Source organism: Chiloscyllium plagiosum, unplaced genomic scaffold (assembly GCF_037043375.1).
Source record: "Chiloscyllium plagiosum isolate Xiang-an unplaced genomic scaffold, Cpla_swu_hap1 HiC_scaffold_2, whole genome shotgun sequence".
Taxonomy (NCBI): Eukaryota; Metazoa; Chordata; class Chondrichthyes; order Orectolobiformes; family Hemiscylliidae; genus Chiloscyllium; species Chiloscyllium plagiosum.
In genome coordinates this window covers 154,431,374-154,444,875 of record NW_028270140.1, presented here as the reverse complement: position 1 = coordinate 154,444,875, position 13,502 = coordinate 154,431,374, and the positions used below count along the sequence as shown (strand labels likewise).

Sequence of the window (13,502 nt, the reverse complement as noted above, 5' to 3'; positions counted from 1 at the left end):
CACAAAAAAGATCCAGGGAAAGGAGTGGGACAGCCAAGGATTCTGAAGTAAAACAGTTTTTGATTAAAAATGCTTCACCTGATTTTATTATGGCACCTGTTACGTTTGAAGGAAATTTCTGCCAACTTATGTTACACGCAGAGTTACTCAAGACTTCACACCACTCGACAGTATAGCCACAGCTCTCAACTTGGTGTCTCAGCCAAGTCACATGAAATCCATCCCCAACACCAATGGCTTTGAAGTCACCCAAATGTTCATCTAGAAAGATAAAAAGAAATTTAGAGAATAGTTGCCTGGAAAAGAAAGTAAACAAGAAAGATTCTGTGAGGCTGTATGGTTCTGACCCATACTGTGGAAGTCATTGCACATGCAAGTGTCAAGATTAAAAAGAAAAACTTAAAAAGCACCTTTTATAACTGATGTAGCACTTCTGAAGAGTAATTGCTGTAGGAAGTCTTTCTGAGGCATTGAGTCATCGGAAAAAAGGAATTGGCCAGTTTCCTTCCATTTAACAGGCCGGCAATCACCCAACAGGCAAGATCCAAATAAATGCTCCATGAGAAAAAGTGCAACCTAAAGCTTGAAGCTAAATATGACACTGCCTTCAGCCTCATCCCAGGTGACAAAACAAAACTCTGCATTCTCAAGGGTCATTAGGAGCGAAATGTTAACTCTGCTTTCTCTCCACAGATGCTGCCTGACCTGCGAGGTTTTTCCAGCAACTAGTTCTTTGGTTTTTTTTTGTTTAATGAAACAAAATTAGCAGACAGAATGCTTTTATCTAATTCATATTAGTGATCATTACTGACAGGGACAGTATTTCTTACCCATCCTAAGTTACCTGAGAAGTAAGTGCTGACAGGTCTTCTATAAGAGAGTGAATCTACAGGTCACTTCAGAGAAAAGATCCAACCACATCATAGTGAGTATGGGACCATACCAATGTCAGATGGCATAAAGATGGCACATTTCCTTCCCCAAGGAACATTAGCAAACTATTCAGATCTTTACAGCAGTCTAACAACTTCATAGTCACTTCTACTGACACCAGCTTTTATTTCCAGTTTTAAAATAAAATGCAAATACTTAAACTAGAACGATGGGATTTGATTCACTGGTAAGTGCAGGCTTCCTAGTCTAGGACATACCATATATACTCAATTCACAGTCAAACATTTTTAACCACTTTTTAAGGATAGATTTATGGGATCGACAATTACATGGATACAACCTTTGAGGGACTGAAATTTATGCCTGCCAAAATTCATACCGTATCATTAACAGAAGCCCAAATGGTCTCCAAAAGGAAAAAAAAAGAAAAACAAGGATAGTGAAGATGATGTTTGGTATGCTTTCCTTTATTGGTCAGAGTATTGAGTACAGGAGTTGGAAGTAATATTGCAGCTGTACAGGACATTGGTTAAGCCACTGTTGGAATATTGCGTGCAATTCTGGTTTCCTTCCTATCGGAAAGATGTTGTGAAACTTGGAAGGGTTCAGAAAGGATTTACAAGAATGTTGCCAGGATTGGAGGATCCGAGCTACAGGGAGAGGCTGAACAGGCTGGGACTGTTTTCCCTGGAGCGTTGGAGGCTGAGGGGAGACCTTATAGAGGTTTACAAAATTATGAGGGGCATGGATAGGATAAACAGACAAAGTCTTTTCCCTGGGTTCGGGGAGTCCAGAACTAGAGGCACAGGTTTAGGGTGAGAGGGAAAAGATATAAAAGAGACCCAAGGGGCAACTTTTTCACGCAGAGGGTAGTACGTGTATGGAATGAGCTGCCAGAGGAAGTGGTGGAGGCTGGTACAATTGCAACATTTAAGAGGCATTTGAATGGTTATATGAATAGGAAGAGTTTGGAGGGATATGAGCCGGGTGCTGGCAGGTGAGACTAGATTGGGTTGGGATATCTGGTCGGCATGGATGGGTTGGACCAACGGGTCTGTTTCCATGCTGTACATCTCTATGACTCTAAATTATGGTAATTCTGAAAGCCCGGAGCGGAACTCAACAGCCAACAGACTGGAAGATTGGGAGCAGAGCGGAACAATCGGCAGACTGGAATGCTGGAGCAGGACTTGACAGTCAGCACACTGACTCATCGACGTTGATCTGTTATCTGTGAAGAACTAGGGCCAAGTTTTACACTAGATATATGGAAAATTCCAGGTTATTTGCCCAAAAATAAGGGGTCGACCTTTATATGAGATCAACTATTACTCGAGTATATATGGTAATTACAAAATGAATAGAGTTTGAGATCAAATAATTGCAATGATACTTCAAGCCTTCTCCAAGCTGTCAAGAAACAATTTAAAAGCAAAATGCTAGAGGTACTGGAAATCTGGAATGAAAACAGAAAATGCTGAAGAAACTCAGCTCTGTTCCTCCATGGATGCTGTCAGACCTGCTGAGTTTCTCTAGCATTTTCTATTTTTATTATAATAAACAACTTGTTGACTTGTCTCAGTAAATGATCATTAAAAGTAAAAAAAGATAAAGTCATGAAAGTCCAACCTGACCATAGGGCTGTTTTCTCATTAGACTGTTGGTGGTTTTCTGGAGGGTCACCATGCCTCGGGCAGGGAAGAGGTTGAGAAAGAGAGACCTTTCATGGTAGCTTTCACTAGTGTGGGAACTGAGCCTGTGCTGTTGGCCTCACTCTGAATCGCCAACTAACGAACCATCCCTCAAGCGTGTAGGAAATGTCAGGTCCTACATACTTGTCAATGGGTTAAATGGGGCAATTGTCAATTGCCTTCCCCAGAGCAAGGAAAAAAATAAAAAACAAGCATATGGACACAGGCTATCAGTGCACTCTTAGTAAGTTTCAGAATTAAGAAGCTGAGACCCAGGTAGATCATTTTATTAGAAGTCGTGAGGGATCTTACTGATAATGCAAAATTGGAACAGTTGGATTAACAAAGTAACCAGGAGTAACCCTGTAGTACCCACCATTAGTGTGTGCAGGAATCCTAACCACAGAAGGCGGTGATGTCCCAGCACTATTTTGTGCTATTACTGTAATTATATAGGCAGCTTGATCGAGATCTATTGCTACACCCGAAGTTGACCTCTCAACTGTGGTTGACAAGTTGCTTCCTATCTTCATCCAAGTTATATTATAGGATAAAACTTGACCATTTGCCTCAGCATCTGAAAGTGGCTAAAAGAAAGAGGGAGATTGAAGCAGTTTACTATTAGTCAAATTACTTTGATCCCTGGGTAGAGAGAGTCCTGTTTAGCTGTCAATTCCTCAGTTTCATATCCAACGTTTCTCTCAATCAATAGCTTCCTTGTTCCTATTCCAACAGCAGCATCACGCTCACCGGAAAATTTATACTGCCATACACAGAGTGCAGTGAAGATTCACAAGACTGACTACTGGGGAGGCATGTTTATTGTATGGATGGAGATTGGGTCAACTGGCCTGAGTTCACTGGAGTTGAGAAAAATGAAACTGGATCTCTTTGCAATGTATAAAGTTTGAACACAGCTGGACAGACTGGATGCAAGGACATGTTTACCCTGACAAAATGGATCCAAAATAAGGGACGATGGTCTCCAGGGTAAGGCATGTTGGACTAGGATGAGAAGAAGTTTCTTCACTCAGAGCTTGGTGAACCTCTAAAATTCTCTACCAGGTAAGACAGTGAATATATTTAAATAAATAAACTTTCTGTAGGTTAAATAAGTCAAGAAAAATGGAAGGAGAGTCAGTATATTGCATTGAGATTCAGGATCACGATTATCATGTTGAATAATAGAGCACTTCATCCACTCCTGCATCCACTTTCTACATTTCGCTCAACTTTTATTTTGCCGAGCTGCATACCCAAATCTCCACGTGCACACTCAACTGAGCTCGAATCAGTATTCCTGACAAACAAATCACAACAACTGAAACACAGAGAGCATTCCTCAGCCTCCATTTTCTTCTGCAATCTCAAATCAACAATCTCTGAATGATATACAGCAGAAATTCATAGAATGATACAATACAAACAGAAGGCACTTGTTTCACTGCGTAGTCACCACCTCTTTGCAAGAGATACCTATCATTTTTACTCATCCTTTCTTTCCCCATGACTATGAAAACCTTTTCTTCTCCAAATAAGCACACAATTCTTATTAGAAAGTTACTATTGAATCTGTTTCCATTCTCCTTTCAGGCAATGCATTCCTGATCACAGCAGTGCTGCATTAAAACATAACTGTTCATTTCAACCCTGACTGTTCTTTTACCAATTACCTTACATCTGTCTCCTCTGGTTATCAAGCTTGCTGTTAATGGAAATAGTTTTGCCTAATCTACTGTCCCAAAATTCTTGATATGTTTAGCAGCTTTATTAAACCCATTTAGTCTTAATATGACAGCAAAAAACAGAAAATTTGAAATAAAAAATATTCTACCACTTAAAATGACAAGGACAGCAGGTGCATGATCACCACTGTGTTCTCCTCCAAGGCACATGCCATTCTAACTTGAAACTGTTGCTTCACTGTCACTGGGTTATAAACCTGGAACTCCTCCCCAACAGCTCAGTGGCTTGCCCTACACCACAAACACTGCAGCAGTTCAAGGTGGTGGCTCACCACCAACTTCTCAAAGGCAATTAGGAATGGTTTAACCAAGCCAGCACCATCATATCCTATAAACAGATAAAAAGAGAGCGAGAGCGAGACAATAGACAGTGTGAAGATTGACTGTGAAGAGCTACTGGAAAGGCTGGCTATGATGGGATTGGACAAATCACCTAATCCACAAGATGTGTACCTTGGTTTACTAAAAGAAGTGAGGGTAGCAACAGTGAAAAGGTGTGCCTTACTTTTTCAGTCTTTGCTGGTTATGGGAGAAGTATCAGAATTGATGGTGATAAATGTGGCATCATTATTCACAAGAACCAGCAAATACAGACCAGTTAGTTTAACTCTAGCAATTTTTTAATCCATATCAGGGGAGAAGAAAATTCAACAGAAACTTCAAGAAGTTTGAGTTATCAAACGCGAGCCAGCACAGGTTTGGATAAGGCAAGTACTGCTTGACTGACCAAATTCAATTTTTTAATAAAGCAACAGAGAAGGTCAATGAAGGGAATGCAGTGGATGTTGTCTATATAGGAATTTCAAGGAAGTTTTTGACTAGGTAGCAATTAAAAGACAGTTTACTAAACCGTTTAGTAAATACTGAGACTTACCAGAAAGGAAATTAGAGCCCTACTGGATAAAAATGAGCCTAAGGACAGAAAGCAATGAGCCATGATAGATGGTATTGCTTGGACTAGAAAATTACACACGGTAATGCTCCCCAATTGTCAGTGTTGATGCCACTGCTGTTACCGTTAGATATAAATGACTTCGATCTTGGAATATGGTGTAAAATTTCAAAATTTGCCAATGTTACCAAACTTGGGAGTGGCAGCAAACAATGAGGATGATACAAATCAATTGCAATAGGTCATAGATAGCCTAGCAGAACGAGCAGACAAATAGAAGATGGAAATTAAAATAATCAGAAAAGTGAAGTGACACACTTTGGCAGACAGAATAGAATAGGCATTAGACACTTAATGGTGCCATTGTAAAGCATGTGCAGGAACAAAGGGACCTAGAGGTACATATGCATCTTTGGACATAGCAGGACGTAACAGGGGCGGTTAGCAAAGTGTGTGGGACCTAATGCTAAATGAAGAAACTGGATACAAAAGCAGAGAAGCAATGCTGACATTTTATAAAGCTCTGGTTTAATCACAAATAGAGCACTACATCCAGTTCTGTTCATCATACTTTAGGAAGGAGGTGAAAGTTCATAAGAGGGTGTAGAGGAGATTTCCCACAATGGTTTTGGGGATGGGAATCATTTTAGGAACGAAGTTAGATTGGAAAAGCTGGGGTTTATTTTCCTTGAAGGCAAGGGGTTTTAAAGGAGACCTGATAGGGGTGTACAACTTTAATGACATGTTGTGATGAGGTAGAAAAGAAAATCTCTTCCCATTAGTTTGGGACACAGATTTAAGATTTTGGGGAACAGACACAAAGAAAGATAGAAGTCAGGGGCAGAAGTAGGCCATTCGGACTTTTGAGTTCATGCTGCCATTCTACGTGATCATGGACGATCCTCTATCTCAATGCCATATTGCCACTTTATCTCCATTCCCCTTAACGTCTTTAATACCTAAAAATCTATCAATCTCTTTCTTAAATATAATCAGTGACCTGGCTCCACAGCTTTCTGTAGAAGGAATTCCACAAGTTGACTATTGTCTGAGATTATAAGTATGAATCTTTTCTTATGCAGCAAGTGGTAATGACCTAGAGTTCATTATCCACAATGCTGATATCAGAAAGGATCAATTATATTAGAAGAAATTTGTTGCCAATTTGAAGGAATTATGTTTGTAGGGATACAGGGATTCACAGTGAGGGAACGGGAATAATTACAATGCTCACTGGCAAGTCGTTATGGAATTGATGCGCCAGATGGCCACCTTGTATGGCAAATACAGTCTCTGTGGAGAGAAACACTTCAGGTCAATAACCTTTCTTCATTATTGATTCCAATGAAAGGTCAGCAACCTGAGAAATCTCTCCACATATACTACCTGACCTGCTGTTGCCAACTGAAAGGAGATCAATTGCAGATGCTCCAGTTTTTCCATGGAACTGAAACAACTTAATCTCTAGTACTCGGCACCCTCCTTCAGGCTTTAACATCCTCTCTAAAATTTCACATTTTGCCAGGACTTTGACTTCATTCTTAATATTACCATTTGTAGTCCTTACCTTCCAGTAAATCATCACCGTCCTGTTTGGCATAATCTTTCTCCAGACATTCAGGCTAGTTGATGGAGCTGTAATTAAAGGAATTTGAGAGATAAATGGGCATAGGACGGAAAAAAAGCTTCAAATACTGTTAAGTTGAAGGCATGTACTGTACCTTTAAGAGAGTGAGAATGCCGTTCTGAACTGAAAGCTTACAGGCACCTGTGTCATATGACTAAGTGGCAGTCTCAGAGTATACTGGAAAATTCAAAATGTGTAATATTTGGCTGTGTAATGGATATCTGAGTTGGTTGGTGTTTTGACAGCAATTCAATTTTAACCATTTTAAATTATGTGTTGAGAATGTAGTGCTGGAAAAGCATAGCAGGTCAGGCAGCATCGACGTTTCAGGCATAAGCCCTTCATCAGGAAGGGCTTACGCCTGAAACGTCAATTCTCCTGCTCCTCGGATGTTGCCTGACCTGCTGTACTTTTCCAGCACTACACTCCCGACTCTGAGCTCCAGCATCTGCAGTCCTCACTTTCTCCGAGTTTAAATTATGCCCCAGGATACTTTAATCTAAATTTATTGTTTGAATTTATTGTTTTGCTAACATCAAGCCAATGAGACAATCCAATGTTGGGGATATAAAAAAGGCAGACATTTTGAAAATCGGACAGAGCAACTGCCATCAACACAGATCCAAGAAATTAGGAAACATTCTCTATCATAGGTACCTTTTCATGTCAAACATATTCGCAGTAAAAGAAAGTCAATGACCCAGGGAGATCTTTAGCCAGAAGACGACAGATATCAAAGATGACAGCTGCTGTGTGGTTTTGAAGTTAAGTTGATGTAATTTAAATAAGTGTCTTACTGGAACAGTATATTGTTATAGGCAGATAATAAGCAGTTAAGAGAAAGGGGGCTTAGAGTTGTGAATAGATGTTGTTTAATATTCACTTTTAGAGTTAAAATAAATTGATGTTATTTTCTTGAAATATTGGAATTTGGGGAGTTCTCTGTCACTCACTTTAACAGATTAAAGAGCAAAATGGGCTTTTCTGGGTGTTTGGTTTAATTAACAGAAGTGTTCACTGCTGTGTCGTAACAATACATAATCTGTCAACTTTCCAATATGTAAATATCTTGTTACTGTATTGTACCTCAAATGTATTTTATGGAATCAAGAATGTACTGTTGCCAATTTGCTGCTAAGTTTTAACCCAGATTGGAGTTTTAGAGCACAAGTTTACAGGCAAGAATACAAACTTCAAGCTGCGCAGTCCAACCACCAAAACAGATAAAACTGAAAGCAGTATAGGCACAGTTCTATAAAACACATTTGTGTTTAATGTGTAAAATCACATTTCATCTGAGATGATATAAACTTCTCTAGAATTTCCCTTGTGCTTTATTGCATTAATTTCAACTGTGGATACATCACTGCTAACACATGATATTCCAAATCATATACACGAGGTTAGTTCTTTCTTTTTCCAACCCCAAGAGCATTTGATGGAACAATGCAGAGAGAACTCTATTCAATATCTAACCCTGTGCTGTACCTGTCTGGATGTGCTTAATGGGGAGAATATAGAGGACGTTTTACTCTATCTAAATCCAGAGCTGCATCTGTCCTGGAGATGTCTGATGCAGACAGTTTAGAGGGAGCTTTACTCTGTATCTAACTCTGTGCTACACCCATCCTGGGAGTGTATGATGGGACAGTATTGACAGAGCTTTTCTGTGTCTAATTGATGCCTTTCCTGTCCTGAGGATATATGATGGACATGGTGCAATGGGAGTCTCTTTTACATACAATCGAGGCTATGAAGTATGCTTCTAAGCGTTTGTTATCTGAAACAAAGTGCTCCATCCACAACATTACCATTATTGCATGTGGAGTGTAGCTGGTCTTGAATAACACAGTCTTTGTACTAGATTATTCTCCTCTTGGTTACTCACCAGCTTGCTCAGTTAGAAAATTTAGCAAATTGCTCCATTTACTCCACTTCCAAAAGTGCTGAGCAGAATAGCGAGCCTGAATGGAATATCGCGTATTAGGTCTTAAATTGTCTAATGTTACGACGTGACTTGCGTCCACTGGTCCTCCAAGCACAGAGTAGTTATACTATAATACAAAAATATTCATAGATTAGAGATGGCGTCAATTACTCACCAATAACAAGACATGTCTGGAAAACTGGGTCTGCAATCTCTATAATTTCAAAGAATGAGGGGCAAATTCATTGAAACTTACAAAATGCTGAAAGGGATAAACACGATAAATGCAGGCAAAATACTTACCCTGGCTAAGGAATCTAGAGGCAGGGGATACAATTTAAAAATAAAGAGATGCCATTTAGAGATGAGGAGAATTTCTGTCCCCTCAGAGAGTTGTGAACCTTTGGAATTCTCCAGCACAGACAGCTGTAGATATATTTCAGTGTGTTTAAGATACAGATCAATAGATTTCTGATTACCATGTCATACAGGTTTATAGAGATGGAGTGAATAAAGATGTTATAGAGTTCTATCAGCCATAACTAGGTGAATACTGCATGGCTGGGTAAGCTTGAACTACTCCTGTATCTATAACTGGGAGGAAAAGACTGTGCTCTGCCAATCTGTGCAATAAGGGGAAATTCTTCTGGGGAGAGAAACCAATATTTATGTGATGAACACCACTTGCAAGCCTCTGACCTGAATTCCACAGATTTCCAAGTTGACATATCAGGAATTGTAAGGTTGGCATACAGCAAATACCAAGCTCCTTAAACTTTCCCTGTTTTCAGCAGCCATGCCTCCCAACTACTGCCAAAACCCTACACCATGTTTCCATAAAAAACACTTTTAGTTGCACACTCCGAACTGGCTTCAACCACATTTGTACCACCACACATACCTTTTCACACAGTTTACAACAGAATGACCCAGGTTAACAGCAATTGCTAAAAGTAGTGGCACATATTAACAAGGAATAAACGAACAAACAAGACCCAGCCGTTCATTCCTACTGGAATAGAATTGGTTCAACAATACCTGGGACTACGGTTTTGGCCTCCATATTGTAAAAATAATCCGGAGTTACTAAAAAACAGTTGACAAAGGATGCACCGGAACTGACGGTCTAAATGACATACTGAACAGAGGTCCTTCTCTCAGGAGGAGACTGCAGGGTAACCTCAAAGATATTTTTTAAGATTATGAAAGGCATAAAGATGACACCATTTGCAGGCGAGGTCTAGGGGCCATGACTGGAAAATATTTCCAGTCATGGCCCCTAGACCTCGCCTGCAAATGGTGAGACATTTCGTTTCCTAAGGAGGCTACAATGTGAAGCTCCCTACCAGAAGAGCAGTTGAACAGCAAATTTGTTTTTAAGAGCAAGTTAGACAAATAAATTAAAATACTACTTTTAATGTAATAAAATGCTACAAAGAAAAGTCTGATATTGAAGCAGAAGGAGATACTAAGTCATGACCAACAGTTTAAAAAGAAAATCTGCTTTTTTGAGTAAAGAGTCTCAAAAGAGGAAAGCAAAGTAAAGAGGCAGAAAGGTAAAGAGTCAAACCCAGAACTTGGGGCATAAAAAACCAAAGGGGGGATTAGTTTAGTTTAGTTTAGTTTGAGAACATGGTCAGTGTGGACTGGTTGGACTAAAGGGTCTGTTTCCATGTTGTATGATTGCTTGGTCAGGAGAAAGTGAGGACTGCAGATGTTGTAGAGTCAGAATCGAAAAAAGTGTGGTGCTAGAAAAGTACAGGTCAGGCAACATCAGAGGAGCAGGACAGCATAAATGTTGCCTGACCTTCTGTGAAAAAGTTGCCCCTTAGGTCTCTTTAATATCTTTCCCCTCTCACCCTAAACCTATGCCCTCTAGTTCTGGACTCCCCCACCCCAGGGAAAATACTTTGTCTATTTATCCTATCCATGCCCCTCATGATTTTATAAACCTTTATAAGGTCACCCCTCAGCCTCCGACGCTACAGGGAAAACAGCCCCAGCCTGTTCAGCCTCTCCCTACAGCTCAAATCCTCCAACCCTGGCAACATCCTTGTAAATCTTTTCTGAACCCTTTCAAGTTTCACAATATCTTTCCGATAGGAAAGAAACCAGAATTGCACACCTAACCAATGTCCTGTACAGCTGCAACATGACCTCCCAATTCCTATAACTCAATACTCTGACCAATGAAGGAAAGCGTACCAAACGCCTTCTTCACTACCCTATCTACCTGCGACTCCACTTTCAAGGAGACATGAACCTGCACACCAACGTCTCTTCGTTCAGCAACACTCCCAAGAATCTTACCAATACGTGTATAAGTCCTGATAAGATTTGCTTTCCCAAAATGCAGCACCTCGCATTTATCTAAATTAAACTCCATCTGCCACTCCTCAGTCCATTGGCCCATCTGATCAAGATCCCATTGTAATCTGAGATAACCTTCTTCACTGTCTACTACACCTCCAATTTTGGTGTTTTCTGCAAATTTACTAACTATACCTCTTATGCTCAGATCCAAATCATTTATATAAATGAAGAAAAGTAGTGGACCCAGCACCGATCCTTGTGGCACTCCACTGGTCACAGGCCTCCAGTCTGAAAAACAGTCCTCCACCACCACCCTCTGTCTTCTACCTTTGAGCCAGTTGTATCCAAATGGCTAGTTCTCCCTGTATTCCATGAGATCTAACCTTGCTAACCAGTCTCCAAATAACGAAGTAAAAATTGAAAATTGTGGGACTAAATTAGAAAATAGAGAAATAAAAAAGACAGCAAGAAATATTTTTTTTTTAAAAAAACAAATATTGGAAGACCTATCTCATCGAGTTAAATCTGGGTTGTTTACAGGTCAGCAAGTCAGTCTCATAAGTTAGCAGCTTCAACAGAAAGAAAAATAAGCAAGACTAAAAAATTCCACATTCTTGATGTAATTACTTACTGACATGTTGCTCCCCAAATGATCTCTTATGTTCATCTCACAAAGCAGTGAGATCCCTGTATAATCTACTGGATCTGACCAGGATACATTGATACTTCTTAATATTTTGGCTTCTTCACTCAGTTGGTGAGGGGCATAAGGGTGAACTGAAATAAAGATCAAAAATCATCAACTTAACCCCAAAGATTTTGTTCTCAAACTTACTGACAAATATAAAGCTCGTGGCACTAAATAAAAAACTGAAGAAGCTGCGAACACTGGGAACATCAGGTTTATATCACAGTATTAGTGGCACTATTCAGGGCAAACAGAAAACTGCTAGATGTCTGCCTGCATTCAATTAATAATCTTTCGGAACCACTGGTGTTTAATGGAAAGCTCACTATACATCAAAATACTGGGCTGCACACATACTTTCAGGCGTACTGTTGTACATGAGCAGAAATTCTATCTTGTTTATCAAATGAATAAGTATAAAATCAAGATTAGATTCCCTACAGTATGGAAGCAGGCCCTTCGGCCCAACAAATTCACACTGACCCTCCGAAGAGTAACCCACTCAGACCATTCTCCTACCCTATATTTACCCCTTTCTGGATTAGTGGTGCTGGAAGAGCACAGCAGTTCAGGCAGCATCCAAGGAGCTTCGAAATCGACGTTTCGGGCAAAAGCCCTTCATCCTGATGAAGGGTTTTTGCCCGAAACGGCGATTTCGAAGCTCCTTGGATGCTGCCTGAACTGCTGTGCTCTTTCAGCACCACTAATCCAGAATCTGGTTTCCAGCATCTGCAGTCATTGTTTTTACCTATATTTACCCCTGACTAATGCACCTAACACTGTGGGCAATTGAGCATGGCCAATTCACCTGACCTGCACGGCTTTGGATTGTGAGAGGAAACCAGAACACCCCTGGAGGAAACCCACGCAGACATGGGCACAATGTGCAAACTCCTCATGATAAGCTTCTTGTATGAAGCTGTGTGAATAGCCTGTTGACAATGTCCGGTCTAATACATGAAAAGTGGGCAGTGAGAAACAATGAGAGGGCAATTGGTTTGTCCAGAAGCAAATTTAAAGTATGCGAACCAACACCTGCTGGAATAAGCTGAAGGACAAGAGACAGAGCAGGAGCTTTAGGATAACCTTTATTATAAGCGATATACTTACACACACTGATCACATCCACTGTTATATGGGACTGAGCTTCCCCCAATGGATTTTTACCATATACTGAAAGATTATATACACCACTGCCATTTGAAATAGGAAAACTGCACCAGTAACTCGGGTAGATCTTTGAAGCTTCTTCACATGGTAAGGTGATCTCTGATGACCTAATAAATGAGAAACATTGGAGGCAGTGTGTGATCACTGTTGCATAGCACTTGTTTTTTTACAGTGTCTTCTACTAGCAGCTAATGGTTTCCACATTACATGTCTGGGAATTAAGTTAAAGTAATTTCACACATAATAAAAGGATGGCTTTTGCTGATTTTTCACTCATAGGAATTTAGGGCAGCCAATCTCTGTACTGCTGATCCTACAAACAGCAAATAAATAAATAACCGGATAACATGCTTTAGATGTGACTGCCCAAGGAGAAACAATAGCCTTGCCTTTCAGAGAAGCCCCCCCAACAGCTCTAATACGAATCGGTGTTATGTGATCATTTGCACCTACTTGAGGTAAGCAGCCACTCTAATTGGAAAAACATTCCTTCACATAATACACAAAACTAACCAGTAAAGCCTTGGAGCGACTCTGGAAGAATCAGGCACCTTG

General features: G+C 40.1%; 1 protein-coding gene across 9 annotated transcripts in view; it reads right to left on the bottom strand.

Annotated features, from left to right (window-relative positions):
* Positions 1 to 13,502, bottom strand: part of lifra (LIF receptor subunit alpha a) — a 198,072-nt gene that overhangs the window by 19,880 nt on the left and 164,690 nt on the right. For all 9 annotated transcript variants that reach the window (XM_043703114.2, XM_087975105.1, XM_087975062.1 and 6 more), the window contains 6 exons: positions 12,888 to 13,054; positions 11,721 to 11,866; positions 8,738 to 8,903; positions 6,790 to 6,857; positions 2,962 to 3,172; positions 79 to 261 (listed from right to left, as the gene is read on the bottom strand). In XM_043703114.2, the coding sequence (XP_043559049.2) occupies positions 79 to 261; positions 2,962 to 3,172; positions 6,790 to 6,857; positions 8,738 to 8,903; positions 11,721 to 11,866; positions 12,888 to 13,054 (941 nt within the window). The remainder of the gene's footprint in view (positions 1 to 78; positions 262 to 2,961; positions 3,173 to 6,789; positions 6,858 to 8,737; positions 8,904 to 11,720; positions 11,867 to 12,887; positions 13,055 to 13,502) is intronic.